Here is a 20978-nt window from a genome sequence, read left to right on the forward strand (position 1 = left end):
AGAACAGAATGATTCTGCACTGGGGCATATACAGGTAATGAAAAATTTTATGCTTCAGGACAACATAAGAAGTAAACAAGCTAGAGCAGGAAGAGAGTCATTAGGGAACCACTGCAGGAAGAGGGGAAAAAGGACAGCAGGTAGTAGGTTCTGCTAACAGTACCAAAGCCACAAAAAGGAAGAGAACCACAGGATCAGTAGATCTGTGGAGCATTTAAAATCCCAGGAGATGGCCATAAGGAAGTCTGGGAAACCTACAGCATCCTTTTCACCACTCTTTCATTTTTAGTGATGAAAGAATTTCTTAGCTTCTCAACAAGTGGGATGCAGCAGCACTTGCCTTCTCACATCAGTTTGCCAAAGCAGAAAGATGCAACTGCTGCGGGTTTCAACAAGTCTGGCCATCCAAGGGGTGAAGGATACACACCAATACCACAAGCTGCATCCCAACAGTGTTTAGTTTGCTGACAACACAGGTTTCTGTCACCTGTATTTGTTTCCCTCCCCAGCTCCCCAGACACCATCTTAGTCAATATCTCTACTGACAATCATTTTTTCCATGACTTCTCCTTGAACAAAGATTGAGAGGAGAACACATTTGGGCTCCAGCTGATCAAGTTGAGGGATCCCAGTTAGTTCCAAGAAAAAGGCTCTAGGAGAAGCACTGTGATACAGATTTACAGGCAAGATGCACGATAGGGCAAAAAAACTCCACCTAAGATAGGAGACATGTTCATGTATCACGTACCCGACCACACACAGATTCGTAACTTTCCATCAGGTTAAAGAAGTATTCCCTTTCCTTAGGGAAAGGGCAAAGGAAAATCAAAGATTTACAAGAGTCCAAAGCAAGGCAGGAAAAGTTGATAGACAAAAAACCTGTCAGAACTTACTAAAAAAAGTAATCATGCTCAGGAAGTTTCTGATCTTAAAAACTTTGGAGTACAAATAGAAATTATTACACGTTTTTATTCTTCATATACTTTTCCCTAAGCATTTGCTTTTACACATTGTTCAAAGCAGAGTAACAACCTAGACCAGTTGTTGGGCCAGGGTTGACAGAGTCTGGCTGGTTTTGTATTTTTGGGATGGAACAGACTCAAAAAATGTAGCAGTAGGCACAGCATGAGCTGCTTCTATGCATATAAGGCTTTCATACCTGTTGTTGCACTGCACGTGTAGGCCCAGGCTTCGGGAAGCAGGTGCAGAAACACATTCCCCAGTAGCCCACCAATTGCAAAGCTCAACAACTGCTTCAAACGACGTGATCCAGCTAAAAAAAGAAACAAAAACCTGATTATAACTCAGCTTGAAGCCAAAACATCTCCAGCTGAGTTTCTGCACAAACAGACCTAAATTAGAAGCATCTGCAAACCAAGCTTTCAAAGGAGAGAGCATGGAAGAAATAGCTGGAGTGCAAAAAGAAGCCCTTGTACTGCAAGGCTGGGACAGCTGTGTGTGGGAGGGTCCTGGACCAAGCAGCTCCCCAGGGTGCACAACAAATGCTATTCTGTACGAGTTCCTTCCAGGACTTGCATTTGTTAGAGGATTCCCCATCAAATTGACAGGTAGGCCCTAAAGCACTGCAAATGGAATGCCTGCTCTAGAGGAGATCCTGTTCATCACAGTCACAACCAAGGACCTTCAGAAAGGCTAACACAGGTAGCAGGCTTACCTTCTGACCGCAGAGCAGCTCCTGTCTCAAAGGGGATCACGAGCAAGGGGAAGACCCCACTCAGCCCCACCATGAACGAGCCGATGAGGGAACAGATCCAGGCATCCAGCCGCTCACTGCTGAACAGGTTTCCCCAGGACTCTGCTTCCTTCTCGCACAGAGGGCCAGAGCTGGCAGCAGCATGACTCCTCGCGAGCTGCTGAGCTTCACAGGCCACGATCAGAAACAAGGAGAACGTCCCATCAAGCAGAAGCTTTTGTTTTGTCATCGCTAAGTGGTCTCAGCCAGGCTGGCCGATCTCTGAAAAGAATAGAGAACAGTTCTGAGTGCATGGTAGAGGCTCTTTCCCTCCACCCAGGAGAAAAGGTCTTGGTCACGCCATTCCATCCCTCAGCATCTTACTGCAGGGGGGTATCCTCCTGCCCCCCGTAAGGAAGCATCCGAAATTCTCCCCGCTTTCAACACAGTACTAAAGGACACTGCTTATCATCAGGTATGTAAGACTGTGCATGAGACACCTTGTGAACAAGTCTTCCTTCCAGAATCTTCCCTTCAGCGGGCTGGACAAGGACTCCCCAGGCCCAGGACCCGAAGGTAGCCTTGTCCTCGCCCTTCAGTTTCCCAAGGCTCCAGAAAAAAATCTTGGCCAGAGACATTACCAGGATCAGTCTTCTCTCTGCCTTTTCAGTGAGCTGCTCTAAGAGCTCTCTCTGGTCCTTTTTACCATGAAATTGGCATGTGAGAATTACAAAACCCAAGGGACATGTGGTTGTGGGAATACTGGGTAGAAAAGGCAACTGAAGAGATGGAGTAGCATCTAACAAATCAGGATGCAAGACAGGTAACTAAATTGGAAAGGGAACATAACAGAGGTCCATATAGTCATGACTGGTGTAAACAGCATAAACAGGGATAGATTATTCACCGTGTTTACAACCCTATGTACTAACAGCCATCACATGAAGCCAGTGAGGGTCAGCTTCAAAATGAAAACAAACATGACACCAGCTGGTAACTTGCGTGGCAGCATTTCTCCAAAACCAATGCAAAATTTTACATGGATTCAACAACAGGCAGACCAGACACTAGGAAAATAAATCTATTGATTGCTCATGGTTAGACAGCTCGTGTTAGACGCAGGAAATTCCCTTATCTGAAAGGAGCTGCAGATCGAAAGAGTAGTTGGAAAATATCATATATACTTGCGCTATTTTTATTCCTTCCTACAAGTCTGCTGGGTTAGATGGACTCTTAGTCAAAGGCAGCACAGCTGTTACTAAGAACTCTTCAGTCATAAGAGAACTGGAGAGAAAAAGGGCATGTTAGACGTGGAAAATAAAGATAATTACACACTCACTGGCAAATAGGAAAGGAAAGCAAATGACACAAAGGCTGAAGTACAAATGCCTCCTTCAGTTTCCAGAAGGAGGAGCGAAACGTGGCAAGCAAAATTAATTTGGAAACAGGAGAACAGAGTGGGTTAGAAAAGAATGCCATAATGATTACAAGGCAGCTGCAGATTGAGAGGAATAATGGCATTCACCTGAAAGCATTTAAGAAACCAGTCACAGTAATCTGAAGCATCTTTGAAATTTACAGAAGTATGGGAAGGCCACAGAAGGCTCAGGAAGCATCATGCCTCATCTACCTTCACAAAAAGAAACAAATAAAAGGGGGATGCGACTGAAGAAGTTACTGACCGGTAACTTCAATCCTCTGAAAGGTTCTTGATGAATTTAAGTGATCAGTTTGCATTTACCTATAAGATAAGAAAGCGATAAAGACAGCAAAGTATTAAATAATGGCCAAACAGAAAGGGGCCTGAAATTGTCAAGAAAAAAAATCAGGGTGTTGGAATCAATCTAAGGGCTCCCTGCAGCGGAAAAGGACAACGTTGACCCTTCTCTCCCCATCCTCTCAGGCAGCCTCCCCTTCCCATGCTCACACCCGACTCCATGAGCAAGTGGGTTCAGAACAAATCAGCAGAGACTTTTTAATCCCCAGAAGCTCTTCCAGCTTCAGTCCCTGAACTAGATCACTGCTGGAGGAAGGCCCAGCTGCAGCAAGCAACCAAGGGGAACAGTAAAGAACAGAACCTGTGAAGGAGGACACCAAGCTCCAAGCACAGTAACCACAGACATTAGAAGTAGGAAGGATACAAGAAGGAACTGCTGAAGATGCTAGCTTGGCTGGCTGCAAAAGAACCACTGAAACTTTTTGTGGAAAGATAACATCTATTGGAATGTAAACTACTGACCCATACAAAACCCATCACTTGTTTCTGGACAAGACAAAAATCCTTTAACATAACAAGTTTAAGCCAGCTCAGTTTTTTGTGGCATCTGATTGCAGTGTTATGATCTGGCTGTGAGAACCCTAGACCTACCTATCACATACTGTCAAACCAATCTCAGCAAAGATGAGCACAAAACGGCAGACTAATGAAGAAAAAAAATCAAATGGATACGACAAAATACTAACTCCAATGTGCCAGGAGAGGGGGAAAAAAAGGCATACGTGATTACATTGATTCAGAAAATAAATCTGAGCCAGCAACACAAGCATGCCACTAAGCAGGCAAATGACATCCCAGGACATACCAACCGCTACGCTGTTTGTGTGACACGGAGGCAGTGAATCCATTCTACTCCCCACAAATAAAACTTCAGCCAAAAGACCGTACCCACCTCACACACTGTACTTTATAAAACAGATGTAAAAATAAGAGACGTTCCAGTAGACAGAAACAAAAATATGAGTTTAGAAAGTACAACCTGGAAGAAAAGACTGAAGGACCTGGGTGTGTTTAGTCTAGAAAAGGTAAGATTGAAGGGAACAGAACAGTCTGCATACACCAGAAGTCACAAGGGGGAAAGCGCTCAACTCTTCCATATTGTGGAATCAGCTCAAGTAGTAAGCACAGTTCAACTTGGATATGAAGAAACTAGTTTACATAGTGCCAAAATGCTGATAGACTGGAACACGTTACCTATGATGCAGAAACAGAAAAATAAAAAATAAAAAAAAGAGTAAGCTCCTTATCCAGATGTTCTTTCATTGCAATGACTGGGTCCCGTCTTGAAGTCCCTCCCCTCCCTATGCCCCAGGCTCCTGCTCTACTGGCAGGACCCTACTGCAAGTGGCAGCTCTTATCGGTTATTATCAGCACAGAGAATACAGAAGGCTGAGTGGCAGAAGTAAGAGACGTTTTCACCTCACAGCACTCCAAGCATCCATTCATCTCCGCCACTGAATTGAACAGGCACAGGGCTGATGCTTGGATTAGACCTTGAAAATGACTGAGAACAGCTTATTTGTGAGGGGCGAAGCCATTCCAGCCCCCAAAAATCAGGATTAATACAACCACCATATGTGTATGAAGACGCAAGGAATACACATAGCAAAACATCTGCTCTCCTGCAGCTTGGCAATGATGGAAAGTGGCATGAACTGGCCCCTTCTGTGCCACAATTGCCACAACGTTAACAGCTTTTGGGAATCGGTCTGGAAAAGAAATCACCACAATTGATGCAACAGGTCCAATTCTTTCATCTAGTTCTCCCCACTCATAGCCTGTGTCTTCCCCAAAGGACACCTGGAAGGGTCTCTGAGACTGAGTGACCAAAATCCTGGGTAGAGGCAGTAGCACATAGGGCAAAGGACACGTCCAGGGCTCTGAAAACAGGCTGCACATCAGGCTTCATTTCCTTTTCCCAGCAACATAAGGGACCAGGGTCCTCCCAAAAGAGATGGTGGTGAACAATAAAGAGTCACAAGGGGTATAAAACCAATTCCCCTAATTCAGCTGTGGGTCAGTCAACCTGAGGTTGACAGATCTTTTTTCTCTTGTTAATCACACCAGAGAAAAACAGTACATTTCTTCACCCCATGTTGGCTGATCATCATTACTTCATAGCTCAAGAACATCTCCAAATCTCAGGCAATGAATTCCTGATGTAAATAAAACAGCTATGAGGAACTCGGTGCATTATCCAGGACATACACGCATTGATTTTTGTGCTCAGCTAATTATTTAGAACACGCTTCCTGCATGTGCTTCTTCACAATATCATAACCACTTCATATCATAACCACTTGCTCCAAAAAATGCAGGTTTAATTCCATAACCCCTTTGTTTTTCTATCACATTGCTACATGCTCTTCATGAAATGTTAAGTTTACTTCAAGTCTCTGAAATAACACTGGCTACTCCCGAGACATATTTTAAGAGGAAGGAAGGGAGCAATCAGAACATAGTCCTAGGATAAAAAAAGCTCAAGAGAGAAAATAATACCCTGCACCACTACAGTTTCAGAGGATGGAAGATGTCTTTACCTACCCCTAATTTTAGACATCAGCATCTGTTTTAGGTACCCCATAAAAAAATTTCTAAAGAAAGTAGTTGCAAGTTCTCAGAGAGATCCACTGCCACTATGAGGCAAAAGCATAACCATGTTTACAAGAGATGTGCTTTTTTCTCAAGAAAGGTAAATATATTTAAGAAAACGCCTAAGAGAAGAATCACCATTGCATCATTTACTCGTCAGTTTTGACACAGATGTCCTTTGCTATCACACCTCCCAACCACACCGGGAGCAGAACCTGTTCACCAGTACCACCAGCAGGTCCCGGAGCAGAGCACTGAAGTCAGGTCTGCTCTGACTGGGATTCTGAACTGAAGTAACAGCGAGGTCTTGCCAGCTCAGGAAAAACAAACATGAAAATTTGCCATTTACACACTCCTTAGTGGGAAGAAGGGGGAGACTGAACATCAAGTGAGAAGAGGACGTGCCCTCCTCCTGGGAGGCTCCCACAGCCTCCCCTGCCTCACTGAGCTGGTCTGAGGCTCAGTGAGAAAACAGTCAAAACTTACAATGCCAAGGTAAAAACCTGCTGGAAAACAGAAAATAAAACACGTACACGATAAAGATTCCTGCAGCGACCCACCTCCTCCCTTCCTGGACACTGCCTTTTCAGACCACACAGCTTCAGCTCTGTCTCAGCACAATTGCTCGCTGCCACACAATGACATTTCAGATGTTGTTGCGAGAAGGGGAAAAAAAAAGACCTTTATAACAGCCGTTATAAACAACTGTTTTCCCTGGAAGCCAGTTGCTTGGCTTTAAGAGTTGCAAAAGAGTATTGCATGGAAAAAAAAAAAAAAAAAAAAAAGTTATTTTTCCAGGGAGGAAGCATTATTTCCAGCCAAAAAAATCCTCCACTAAGCCGCCTCCCTCCATTAGCCCCGTGGAGGGCTCTGAACTCCTCCTGGATCCCTGACCCCGGGGGAGGCACAGCAGGCCTGCAGGCTGTCTGGGCACGCTGTGTCCCCCGGCACGACCCCCCCTGCTCCCCATTCCCCTGGTGGCGAAATGGGGCAGGCAGGGCTCCTCTCACAGCGTGCAGCTGCGGGCACACGGGGCTCAGCGCAGCGGCCACGGCTCTGCCCTCACCTCACCTCACCCTCCTCCTGGCCGGGAGCTCCTGGACCCACTCGGGGGGCCCGGAGTTACTTCGCCAACTTTTCTCCTCAGCTCGTCCCCTCGGCGGCGAGGCTCCGCGAAATGGCGGCGCCAGCTCCAGCTCCGAGCCGGTCCCCTCAGCGCCCCGCCGGCCCCCTCAGCTCCCCGCCGCCCTCACCGTGCCGCCGCCGCCGCCTCGCCCCGTTCCTCCGCTGCCATCCAGCCGCAGCCCGGCGCCTGCCCGGCCCGCCCCGCCCGGCCGCCCCCAGTCCCCGCCTCCCCCGGCCGGCCACGTCGGTCCCGGCCTCCTCGGCACCCGCCGCGGACCCAGCGCCGCGATCGCTTCCGGCCGCCGCCAGCGAGGGGCCGGCGCCGGGCCCGCTTCCTGCGGGGGCCCGGGGGGCTGCCAGTGCCCTGCTGGCGCTGCTGAAAGCAGAGCAGCCCGCTCTAACACTCGAGTTTTTTTAAAAAGATGAAGTCAGTTTTGCGAGTACCTGACGCTGGACGGGGTTCTGTAGCAGGTGGATGCGCTACAGCCTTCCTGGTGGGGATTTGGGTGACGCCAGGGCTCTGGCAACGTAGCCCTGACTGCTAATGATGAAAATACCCACGGTGCTTACCGAGGTTTGCAGAAACTTCGTGTGCTCAAAAAACTAGGTCAGCAGAGAACAAAGATTTACTTTTATACAAGCCGAACCACCTCAGAGCTATAGTTTCCAATACACTTTCCAAAATACGCTGACGTACCTTTCGGTTCCACCTCTTACCATTTCCCCTGCGACTCAGGACTCCGCGCTCACTCCAGCTTCCAGAACAAACCCCGTTCCCCTAGGAGACGCTGCTGATGCTGACGTTCCTCCTGTCTGCAGTCTCCCCCCGGTCTCATTACATCACTCCAATGTCACGCCGCGGAGCAGAGTTTGGAATTCAGTCAGCCATCAGTGGCCTGCGCTGGCCGGGCTGCTCTCTCTGCAGCCATGTAATGGGAATACGATCCGACAGGGACACGTTGCGAAGGCAGTTTCCGAAAAGTTTGGTCTTTCTCAGTCAGAAGCAGAAAGTTTATGCTGGGAGCTGAATTCTCAAAGCAAGTTTTCAAAAGGAAAGGATTTGGTTCCGAAGTTGTAAGCTTTGTGGTTGCTGTGTTCCACAGCCGCCTCCCTATTGCCTGAGTAACTGTCATCAGTCCCAGTGGCGCAGTTCCCTGTGCTGACGGATCGTGATTGTATCTGTGATTATCACAGTTACAACAGGCAGGCACTTCCTCGAGTAAACCAAACCACGCTGAGCACCTGGGACTGTCGGAATCACGAGCGGTATCCCGGGCTCAGTGAAGTAAATGGGTTTGCTTTTGACTTCAGTGGTGCAGGACTTCAAGGCATTGAGTTTCGATTTGTGCCCCACTGCAAGCCAAACAGGGAGAGTTTTGGAGGAAATGTGGACTCAGTAGCTTATGCCATCAAGTGGCAGCTGTACCACACTGCATCAAATGGAGCTTTTTCCCGGTGGGTGGCTGAATTCTTACCTGTAGTGAAATTTTCAGCAACAGCCTGGAGATCAGTATGGCTCAGAGTCCAGCAGGCTGCATCCAGAAGTAAAGGTGTAAAAACGTAAAGATGGATTCTGTTAAAACAGCGACGAGGCAACTGGAGCAGAGCGCAGGGACCTTCTCTCGCCTCCCTTGAGCCATGGCACCCACCTCTTCAGCCTGATTCCTTCAAAAGTGACTTTTAGGTGTCCCTGTTCTTTACTAAATGATGTTTTCAGCTGAGGAGAAAAAAAAAAAATCAGGTCACTTGTAATTGCAGACTAACAAAACCAGCCACCATACATCCACTTCTCCTCCTTTTTGACTTGTAACTGATGTTTTTGCCTCTCTAACGTCTTTATGTGGGTGTTTCCAGCATTTACGCTTTCTTAGGAGCTTTGTGGTCCCTTGTGACTTTCTTGCTGGAGTGGGGCACTGTATTGGTGGAAATAAAGCAATTTTCCAGGAAAAAAAAAAAATAATAATAATAAAGCCACTATAGCTCGTGAAGACAGAGCTTGGGTCCCCAAAGGCTGGCATGTTGTGTAACCACAAAAGTGAAGAGATATCAGCAGAGCTTGATCCCTGTATTGGGAAATATTTTTACTTACTGAAAAAAACACAATCAGTTACTGATACATATTAGTGAATTAATGACCAATGCTGTGAACAATTTGATTCTCAAAGTCAGCTAAAATGCAACTGCTTGACGTGTTATTGCACAACCAGAAAGAAATGCTAGAATTAGTGTATTGGGTCAAGAACAAGTTTAATTCAATCAAAAAGATACTTTTTTGGTTGGATCACCAATCTAAAAAAAAAAAAATAAAATCAGTTTGGAGCACTCAGGATGAAAAAATGGTGGAATAAATATAAAATAAAAAATGGAAAATCAGTTATTCTCACACGTCTGGTTGGTTCTTGAGATTTCTGGAGTTTGGCAGCTCGAAATTGCTCGGGAGCCGCTCGATACCTTGTTGGGAAAAGAGGAAATATTGTTACAGCTGTAATTCTGCAGGAACACCGCATGGAGGTGCCGCCTGCCTTCAAAACGAGCAGGTTGGGCCCGCACCAACTTCCCGTTTCCCTTTCAGGGTTTGAGTTAAAGCATCTTTCGGTGGGGAAAGAAGGAATTTCAGCAGCATCAGGGCAGAGAAGAAGATACAAAGCTGTAGACTGTGTCAGATCTCTTACAGAGCTACTGGGCATAAGCAATTAAACCCGAGGGTGATAATACAAGTGGCCTTCAGAAAATTTCCTGAGGCAGCAGGAGATTCTGTGGGATAATTTCCTTTAGCCAGGCAGTTACTCAGTGGGAGTAACACCCTGTGGGTCTCATGAAGATGTCACAAACATCTGCTCTTGGTCAAGGAGAGGACTCTCAGGCAGTGTTGGGGGGACGGTTGTCTCCCCTAGAAAGACATTTTAGCCCTTGAACTTCCACCATAAGACTTGCTGATGAAGGGACTGGAGTACCTTACTAAACTGACGCTTCCTCACACCTAATAGTGCTCTCTGCACTCTGTCCCCAGGACATTTAAAAACATTTTTTTCCTGTTGTTCAGTCAGGAGTTCCCTTTTGAAAAAAGGGTGGAACCTGAATGGTGTCCTGGTAGTGCAAAGGGAAGGTACCAGAGCCTCAGCAAAATCTCCGGGGAGAGCACATAAAATATCCGACGGGAGCATATGTATAAGACTGGATGTTAGGTGCTGAGAGATGGGGCATGGGCAAGCAGAGAGACAGGGAGAGACTGGGAATCTGGATAGGGCAGGAAGATTTTTTAAAGGTCTTCACATTAAGAGTGGTCAGGCACTGGAAGAGGTGGCCAGGGTTGCTGTGGTGTCTCTCAAAGATTTTCAAAGTTCAGCTGGACATGACCTTGAGCAACCTGATGTAAACATGAAGCTAGCCCTGCTTTGTGTGGGACACTGGACCTACAGAGATCCTTTCCCAACCTCATGTTTTCAACAGTCCTCTGATTCAGAAAAAACAAAAACAAAACAAAACAAAAAAAAAAAAAAAAAAAAAAAAAACAGAATCAAGGGGTAACAAGTGGGAGAGCCCTTTGAGTGTGTGGAAGGACCTGTGAGGCCCTGAGGTCCCAGCAGCAGGCATTTTTGCCTGCTATTTGGTGGGAGCCGAATGCAATAATGCTACTGCCTGGAAGTCCTGCTCTGACTCATCCCAGGACACATTTCTGCAAGGCACAGCAGAAAAGGAGAAGTGACTGCTGAGCCCTGAATGGGGGGGAGGGGACCTGACCCCATGGAAGCTCAGAACAGGGAATTTTAGTCTTACTCATCATATTATTTTTATGTTTGGTTTTTCAGATGTAAACCTCAGTGTTTCTGCCAGCATATTAACTCTGTGTGCACCACAAGTTTGTCCACTAGCCCGAGTGACTCCTGTAAGCCTGCTTCCACATACAGATGCACAACTTCCAGCTGGGAGCTCCATCTGACCCACTGCAGTTTACTATTGCTAGTAAGGAACAGAGGGACTGACAGGTGAGGGTTAGTTAACCTGAGCAGACTTCAGTGTTGTGTTGGAGAAAAAAGGAAAAAGATGGGCCTGGTCTGGGTAAGATACAGCCAGAGCCAGATGAGTGAAACGTGGCAGATGTAGCAAAGACGATTTATGGAAGTTCACTGAGATCCATCCTGAAACAGTACTCTATGTAGTATTAACAAATGTAGGCGAGAAAAGGAAGGGATACCCTGTATACAGCAAATAGTGCTGGAATAGCAGAAGCTGGACTTCTAGCAGAAGACCAGTATGGGTTGTGCCTTACTAAGGTTTCAGACTTAAATAATAAGGCTGCAATATCACCCTGCCAAGCAGGGTATCAGCATGTGTGTGTTACACAGTCTTTATCTTATATCTAGAAGTAGTTAATGCTGGGTTCTGACCAAGAGGAGGGGGTTCTTACGTTCTTCAATGTTCAGTAATGAAAATCACTGCACCCTGATTTCTGCAATGTAACACACGTTCTTCATGAATACAGGGTACAGCCCCAACCATGGTTCCTGCCCTTCAGGTGACAGTGGAGAGGCTGGAGCCCTGTGTAGGTGTTTCAGTATCAGTGTTTCAGATATACAAATGCTCCATAACCAAGATTCACACTTTCATTCTCTGCATAGAGTGAGATGGACATCCCTCCCCAGTGAGGTCCATATTTTGAATTCCAGTGCCAAGATTCGCACTCTCAGCTATTGCAAGTAGTGAGACCTATGCTGTCACTCACTGAGTGCTGCCAGCTCCAGAGTGGACAGTGTTACATCCCCCTTAAATGGTGTAGCAATTGTTTGTCAGGGTTGTAAGATTTGTGCTTACATTCTACCATGTGGCATGCAGAACAGGTTAAATATCAGGGGTCTATAGTGAAAAGATGCATGGAGTGCAAAAGGAAGCCCAAAGCAGAAATGGTGTGATTCTGGATAATACCCACCTCAAGCCAGCAGAGCCAGAATTAAATTATCCAACTTTTTAAATGCAGGAGGATCCATCATTTGTATTCACCACTGAAATTCTAAGTCCAAGTATTCTTGTCCACTCCAGTTTTCTTCCTATGAGGAGCCCACAACTATACAGTTGTTTGTAGTCAGTGGTTTACAGTTTTCTTCCAGACTCTTGGTGAATTTACACAGTCTCCCTTTGGGTAAAATACAAAACTTCACAGTCGGCTGCTGCAAACAGTTCTCTAAGAAGATCAAGGAGAGCATCTCTTGCCGTGTTTGAATTTGACATGCTGCATTATGGAATACATTCTCAAAGGCGGAAGAAAACTTAAAGATCAGGGTTTTTCCATTTCTGTTTGTCTATAGTGACAGAGGCTGTATAAAGCTGGCAGTAAACAAGGTGCCACTGATAGCAAAGTTCATCTGGGGTACCTGAAAGTAGGTGGGGGAAGCCCTTTTTTTTTTTTTTTTTCTTCTCCAGCTGGTAAAGAAGCCCAGGACTGGTGCAATAGTGGGAGTGCCACAGGCAAGACTGAAATAGTAGCAGGCATTATTATGGAGGAGGATTCAGAACAAGAACAGCAAAGAGAATGGCCACTGAAGCTCAGCTGGCATTCATTGTCACACAGTCATCGGAGAAGCTTGAAGTAGTGTTTAAATAGAGCAACTTACATGCAACATCCAACGTAAGCAATCCAGTACAAAGCAATGTTTTCCTGGTGCTATGGGTCAGTGATGAAATGTTGCATGGAAAAGTAAATTTAGATCTCAAGCGGAATGATTAGAATAAGGAACCAAGTAGCCTGGGGCAAGAAGGGCTATATAGGGATGGATTCGAAGTAAGTCTTAGCAGGAGACAATGAGGAGTCAACCATGGCATCTCAAAGATGAGGTATAGAAAGCTGATCTTAAGGTAGTTTGCTGTGGACAGTATCAGATGCAATAGCAATAAAGAAAAGATAGCTGAGAAAAGTGATACAGTACTGCCAATTTTCTTTTCTTTTTTTTTTTTCCTTCACACCCTACATGTTTTGAATTTTATCTTTTGTTTTGTGTTTTCAGAAGCCATAACTCTTGGCACACTGTGGAACCTCAGTTTCTCTTTCTTTCATAAGCTTTCTATCTTCATCTTAGGGCAGCTTGAAATATTTGGAAACATGGAACTGACAAAACCAAAAAATCTGAATAAAGAAAGAGATCCCCATATTAATACTGGAAGGATCTAAAGATGTTTTAATGAACCACCACATTTTTATTTTCATCCTGTATGTCTGAGCTTCACAGATCTTGCACCATCAGAAGTGGGGTGTGCTCTGGACAGTAAACAGCACAGCTTTTCCAGGACAAGCAGTCACATACGCTGAGCAAATTCGTCTGCTGGCTGGCAGAGCCAGTGGCCCCACAAAGATCACAGATCCTGAGTGTGAAAGCTTTGAAAGCTTATCAACCTCCCTCATTTCTTGCTATTGCCATTCTTCTCAGCAGTCTGGGGCTTTGCTCCCCTAATGCTGGGCTTGTCCTACACAGCTGCCCACCCCTGATAACACAGCTGAGGAGCCCAGAGGAAGTTGTACAAGATGCTTTTGTCAACACTCTTTCCCACACAGACCATCTCCTGTCTCCTTTGTTACTGTAAATTGACATCAGAGCTGCTGAATCATGATATGGGAGTCACAAAAATGTTATTTATGCTGAAGAAACAAGGCCCCCTCCCTCTCATTGTTTCCTGCTTGTGTCAAAATGGAGCCACTGATTTTTGTTCTAGCTCCTCCTGTGCTGGTGCTCTGGGTGAAGCAAGATTTGATGCTGTCCTGTACTGGCCTGCTAAAAGACAGCCTTGCTGAGCAGACACTGTCTGGACAGTTCACTGTGAAAAGCCACTTGGAACCAGTGTCTAAGACATTTGCCTACAAGGTCAGAGCCCCAAGGGAATTTTTCAGATGATACACTGCACATTTGAAAAGCTGGCCTCCCACACAGAGGACTTACTTGCACTGCAAAAATGTTTTGTTAGGGTGCTTAGTTACAACAGGCTTTATTCCTAAGCTTATAGATGGAGATGAAGTGTGGTTTGCCTTTACAGTGCTGTAACTGGACTCCTAATGAACTGCTTTGAGAGGTTATGTAGAAAGGGAAGCATGGGCTAGGATTTGGAAAGCATTCGACAACACAGAAAGAAGAACATAGATGAGAGCAGAAAGAGGCAGGGGGAGCCACGGCTATAGTCAGGGAGTCATTGATGGTCGGAGAGAAGTTACAGAGAAATATTCAGAATACGCAAAGAACAAGGCTAAGTTATGTCAAAGAGGAAGTCTGAGAGGCCTGGCAAAAGACAAGGAAAGAAAGAGATTATTATCAAGCTATCCAAAAACTTCAGCATTTTCTGCATATAAAGCCATAAACATATAACATTTTTATGTGCAGATAAATGCTTTTTGGACTCCTATTTCCATACCCCAGTGGGGTATAACTTCCCTACTTTAATACATAGACTCCCTATAGGATTGCTAAAGTATGTAGGGAAAACTTCCAGACTTTTACTGCCTAGGTAAATTTATCAAGAAAAGACACCTATGGATCTTTTGCATAAATTCAATTTAAAACTGTGACATCACTTTAAAAAATCTGGGAAAAATCACAGATGAAAAGAGCTAAAGTTGTAATCTCTTTCAGTGGAATACTGTTCCTCTGCTATTCTTTTCCAAATTCTTATTTTACAACTAGCCAACAAAAAAGACAAAGCTGTGGTCAAAAAGAAAATGTGGAAAAGCAATAAAGATTTCAGTTCTTCATTAACTGACAGTCTTCCCTACTATGACTCACCCTAGGGTTATCAAAATATGTAATAAATTCAAAATAACAAACCACTCCAGAATTATGAAATGATGTTTTTGACACAACATTGATTCTCAACACATTACCAAATTGTTATTGCTGCTATTGTTGTTTTAGCAATGGTGAAAATAGCTTCAAGATGAAATGATACCTGTGCCAGAAAAATCTTGTAACCTAACTTGAAATCAAATGTCATAGGCAAACGACAGAAACTCTAGAAGAAATTACTGGAGACAAAAAGAAGATAAAATTTAAAAATACAGCTAGTGACTTATATTATCTGTGTGACCTAGGTCATGTGAAAAATTTCTTTGTTAACAACAAATTAAATCATCTCTTTTGTTCAGGCTGACTGTCATTGTTTGGCTCATAGCACACTAAAATACAGCACAGAATTAAAATACTTATTTATTACTAAGTGTTAGTTAAAATCAGACCTTAAACTCTTCATAAAATTTCTTATCCTGTGCTTTATTTGTCTTGCAGTTTCAAGCATATCCATCCCAGTTCTGTTGAGTAAATATTCTTTTGTGCCACTACAATACGAAGGTTATGGAACTGGGCTATAATGTCATAGTCTGTTGAACCTCCTTTGGGAGTCTTCAGCACATGCTTAGTAAAGACAACACTGCTTTTGGCACCGTATTTCCATTAAATGGAGGGGAGATTCAAGAAGGAGTGGGTGATTCATGTCCCCTAACTGATAAGGGATGAGTGACAGCAGTGACAACCGAAGGAAATCTTTCCTTTTTTTTTTATTTTTTTTTTCACTACAGACATGTATGGATCTTAAGCTCTGCAGTACAGTTTCAACTGACTCGTTGTTTTGTGATAGTAGCATTTTGGGCTTATATTGCATTTTTTATCATCAGACCGCAAAACATTCACTTCTTCTTTAGAAGCAGTATTTTATTTCAAAAAATGGCACTGAACACGTATTCCCACCACCACCATAACTGACAGGGAAAATAAAGGCACAGAGAATGCAAGTGACCTGTTCATAAGCCGAGGAGCCAGCAAATGAACCCAGTACCCTAGGTTATCCAAACAAGGTTATCCAAACAAACTATCCTATCCAAACAAGACCCCAAACAGTGGACCATACTCTCCTCCAAGGTTAGCATTAGTAATTCTATTTTCTTTTATGAAATCGACCTGTCCACAAAATCAATTGAGAGGTGACATTTTTGCAAGTACTGAGGATTGAAAGAGAAACAAATTAAACAGCAAGAGAAAGAGGCTGGAGGGAGGACCTCTGGAGAAAGGTGGTCTGGAAAAGAGCACAACAATGTGGCTTTAGCACAACTACAGGTAAAGGCAAAGCAAAACTTGGGGGTTTTGGATGGTGATATTGGAAGCAGCAGATTAGTCACCTTTCATGTTTGGGAGGAGTTATTTATAGCTCTTTGTTTTCCACTTGGTTTGCTGTGGGACTCTGACAGAAAACACATGGTTTTCTGTGTTTGGCAGGATGAGGAAGATGACAGACTAGGTTTAAGAGCCAGACAAAACTACAGATCTCTTATTTTGCCAATGCAAAATAATAGTTTTCCAGCTAAGGGTCTTCAAAAAAAGGGGGGACAAGGGACAACCCACAATCCATCAAGTATCCTTAATAGTTTGCAATAGGATAAAAGTTTTAATTTTGGATAGAATATTTTTGGACACTGAATGGCCATGAGATTTATCCAGCTATATACGGAATATTTATTTTGGGTCTTATCATTGGAAATAATTTGAAATTGGTCAGTTTATCAGCAGGAAATCAGGATGACCCAAGTGCAGGCTTGCCACACAATCTCTACAATTTGAGCTTGTGTTTCATCAACCATGTCATACTCTCAATTCTTAAGGGACTAAGAGGATAAGCAGATGGTCTACAAAGCAAAACTATAATATTTGAGGCCTCATGGGAGATCCGCACTTTGGCCAAGAGGCGTGTACGGTCTTGCCTGCTATTTATTTTCTCTAACATTTAAGACACACATCCACCATTCAATAAATTGGCTGCAAAACAGCTGTTCCTAGTCATCACCTGCCCACCCTAGGAACAACAAAAGAACAATCAGTATTTGGATAATACAGAACAAAATAGTAGTTTGACAAGTTTCTCAAATACAGAGCATAGTTCTGTTCCTGTTGCATGATGGACACAAGAAAAGGTGAGGCAGGGACTGATCTCTGAAAAGGCTTTTTCCCTGAGAGGCTATTAAAGAAGCACAAAATCTGAAAATCACTCATATCTGACACAAAGGAGCTGAGCTGCTTTTGCAAAGTCTTCTAAAGGGGGCTGGCCCTGCTAAGAGGAGAGGAGATGGTCTCAATGCACTAATGGTTCTTTCCATCCAAATTTCCTGTGTGTGTCACAGCTGCCGGTCTGTGCAGCTGTCTCAGTGCGTTGATTTTTTTTTCTTTTTCTTTTTGTCTACCCCATCTCGTGCTTTTAAATGGCTTTTAATTTTATTTTGCAGATCAGGGAGATAAAGAGTAAGAAATACTACATCAATTTCTGTAACACATTGAGCATGAAACCCTCAACAAGCAAATATCTGTTGTGTTGGTTAGTAATTCAACAGTAATTCAACAGTAAACACTAATGCATTCTTACTCAAGTAGACTTTTATCCTTGGGCTTTAAGTTTTCCTTTGTTTCCTGCTTGTTTTTCAGGCACATACGACCAGGGACTTATCTCCTGCCAAAGGCTTTAGAAGGCCTCGCTCTTCATGAACTGCAGTAAGCACCACTCTTCCTGCTGTAGAGATGACTTGCAGGAAGTGCACAAAAGAGTACAATCAGTTTCCCTACTTATCAGTAGGGCTCAACAAATTTCAGATCAAGAGGAGGATGATGTGATCTTTTAGTGATGGAACCCTATGGGAGCTAGCACTACCCTCCAGTTACCATAACTATATCCCCCTGGGGCACCGGGTGGCACTGGTGTTAGTCATGGGTGCCTTCCAGCAGACCGAAGCAGGTGTTATTACCCCAATTCCTTCAGATTTCTCTCATTTCATTCAGTAGTTGTTAGTTACATTCACTGCTCATCACCTACAGGTGAAGGTAACAGCTCAAGACAAAAAGAAAGGGCAGATGAAGAGCCCAGCCACAGCATGCCAAAGCTCACAGACAGCAGCATGCAGTGGTTTGGCACTGGTTTATAGGAGCATTGCTCCATAATTGTCAGTCCTTGTGCTGTCCACCCATCTGGTGTTCATGTCATCTGCTTTTTCCCCTTCCATTCTATGGGCAAATAGACCTCAGCTGCTGAGTGTTGCTTCAATGTAAAATAACACGTGGTGCTTGTGGTGTGGGAAGGAAGCTGGCTGTGAGAGATAAAAGTTGAGGTTAGGAGCAGACCGACTGTTACGCTCCTGGGGCTTTGCTGCTCTTTGTATAACCTTGGTGTGGCTTAGTGATACAAATCAGCACTACCTATTCTGATAAAATCCATCCACCAGAGGCAAGAAGCAGCCCTACCTCCATTTCATTTTGGAGTTATTGCTGCCCTGGTATTCCAAAGGGTCTGGACGGGTCAAAGGTTAGTCTTCCATTGTATTACTTACAGAGAGTGACCAAGTTTGTGTAAGGCTTAGAGACTTAGGAAAGAAACTGGAGAAGAAATACATCAGAGGAGCTACAAGAAACAAAAGCCTTCTGGGAAATTCCAAGATTGCCACAGAATAGAAGTGTCACTAAGCATGTTTTTGCAAAACTACCATCTTCTCCTTCCTTCCCTCAAGGACTAGCGCAACTCACTTCGAAAGAGAAAGAATCAGACAGCAATGAGCAGTTCACCCAGCTGTCCTGCTCTGCAAAGCTCCACTGCTCTACTTCACCCAAACCAGTAGGCAGGCAGAAATGCAAAATCATGCCATTTGCGACATACAGAAACAAAGCTCCATGTTTGCATGGGTGGGGGAGAAATACAGTCAAGCTTATCACCAACTACGACAAATGCAGGGTAGAAATGGTCTGGTTACTTTAACTTTTTCTTTTCCCCTCCAAGCAAGCCTTCTATGATTCTAATTGTTTTTCGTCCTAGGAAATGTAAATCCTAAATGAAGCCCAGCTTCTTTGTGCATAGTCAAAGAGACTGAGACTGATATTTTTGAAGGCCAAAGACTGAAACTAATGGTTCTGGAAGATGCTGCAACAAAATCAATCTCTAACTCTTCAGTGGTAAATAATATGAAAAATACAAAAGACAGGAAGGAGTGGAAAAAAAAAAAAAGAAGAAGAAGAAAGAAAAAACCAACAGAGAATATCTGAGCTAATCTCCTCAAAGTGGTCTTTAACCAATCGTAAAAAAGATTTTCTACCTGATCTTCTGAAGCTTTATGCAGTACAGAAAGTTGGTATGTTCCTGAAGGTATAGAATAAGCAAGTGTGGGTTTATCAAGCACCTCTATGGCAGCTTCAGCCATTTCCTTAGCAATGCCCAGAGCAGAACAAACATTGTCCTTGGGCAACCTTGTCCGATCATTCTGTCATCTGATTCAGACTCAAGCTGTCTGCTCGAAGGGAAAAATTACTGTAAACATCTGTATAATTGAAATCTGGGAACAAGAATAATTTTAAATAGGGCTAAAATTGCTAAAGTGTTCACAAAGAAGGGAAACAAATATCTGTTCTTCCTTTGAATTCAGCTCTATGCTGACCATAGCTCTAGCTCTGTCACATAATTCCTGGCATAAGGAAATCACTCCCTCTCAGTGAATTTGGAGGAAACAGAATGGAATTGGTATGTAGAAACCCTCTATCATTCAAAAGACATAATTTGCAGATTTTAGATACAGATTTTGTTAAGGTAAAGCCAAAGCATTTGCTTTAAGCAATAAAAAGGTAAAGAAAGAAATCAAAACAAATTGGTCTGAATTAAGAAATTTATGTTATAGAGTGGCTAGTGGAGAAATGATACTTTCTGTTGCTATGCATTTCTGATCCTTACCTGAGGATCATCTTCTATAGTCTCAGCAGCAACAGTTGAAAGAAAAGCTAGAGGAGCAAGCTCAGTGACTACCCAGGCAGAGTCATAGGCAGGAGAGATTATAGCAGCACAGCAGTCTGAAAAAGTTCTTTCTGAGGAAATATTAAGAAAGAACTGAAAGAAACAGACTCAAATGTAACTAGCTTAGCCTCTTTCAGGGCAGATTTGGGTCTTAAAGAGCACTGATTATGTCCACGTTTGAAAGACTGCTTTCCCTTTTTCAAAGCTTTACCCACATGACAAAGTTTAACACAAGTTACATGTATGCCTTCGTTCACTGAGGGAGATTTTTCTATCCTTAAAGGCAATTTTGTACCTGCTTAACTTCCAAAGTGTTGTGTTAAATCCAACCAATCAATGCTTTCTCTACTGAGAGGCCCCAAAAAAGTCTGACTACAGCAATCTCATAGCTTCCTAAACACTTAGAAGTCGCTAGTCCTGAACACTTTTTGAGTACATTTGCATAAAATGTACCCATTACCTTCTATTTCTTGCCTCACACATTTGATTATTTTCATACTGCATATTAAACCACTAATAAGGTACACTAATAAGGTACAAATTTCAGACAGCATGATCTAGTCTAACAAGTCTTAAACAAACTTTGAGAGGACTAAAATCCACGGTGTCCCTCTTCATCTACATTGCACGTTAGTGTAATGAAAATGAATGATAATTTGTGATTTTTTCCTCTCAGAACTTACATTTTTATCTGCTGAAGTTAATAATACTCACTTTGGACAGGCCAAAAAGAGAAAAACAGTCTCCATAAATGTTAAGCTAGGCTAGAAACAGGTTGAGATAAATACATGTATCAGGCCTCTGAAAAACATCTGGAAGAAAGCTGGGAGTTGTGGTCAAAGTTTAATAAAGTAACTGGCGAAGAACTGCTGGAATAGTTTATTTTTGAATGGTTCCTTTCCAGAATATTTCCAGATATTCACATCAGCAGGCACAATAAGGATCTCCTCCACCCTTAGTACAGGCTATTTTTTTTTTACATTTACATGGAGCCCCAGAAGTCATGATATG

At 43.7% G+C, this 20978-nt stretch overlaps 1 protein-coding gene across 14 annotated transcripts in view; it reads right to left on the bottom strand.

Annotated features, from left to right (window-relative positions):
* The window catches only part of SLC39A13 (solute carrier family 39 member 13), a 141784-nt gene that overhangs the window by 12689 nt on the left and 108117 nt on the right, over nt 1-20978 (bottom strand). The window contains exons 1-5 of one of the 14 annotated variants that reach the window (XM_068684787.1): nt 7316-7363; nt 6623-6690; nt 3376-3434; nt 1676-1975; nt 1160-1273 (exon numbers count right to left, since the gene is read on the bottom strand). In XM_068684787.1, the coding sequence (XP_068540888.1) occupies nt 1160-1273; nt 1676-1943 (382 nt within the window). In that variant the 5' untranslated portion in view covers nt 1944-1975; nt 3376-3434; nt 6623-6690; nt 7316-7363. The other 13 variants (XM_068684788.1, XM_068684786.1, XM_068684785.1 and 10 more) reach the window with 13 other exon arrangements.

The sequence above is a fragment of the Anas acuta genome, chromosome 5 (genome assembly GCF_963932015.1).
Source record: "Anas acuta chromosome 5, bAnaAcu1.1, whole genome shotgun sequence".
Classification (NCBI taxonomy): Eukaryota; Metazoa; Chordata; class Aves; order Anseriformes; family Anatidae; genus Anas; species Anas acuta.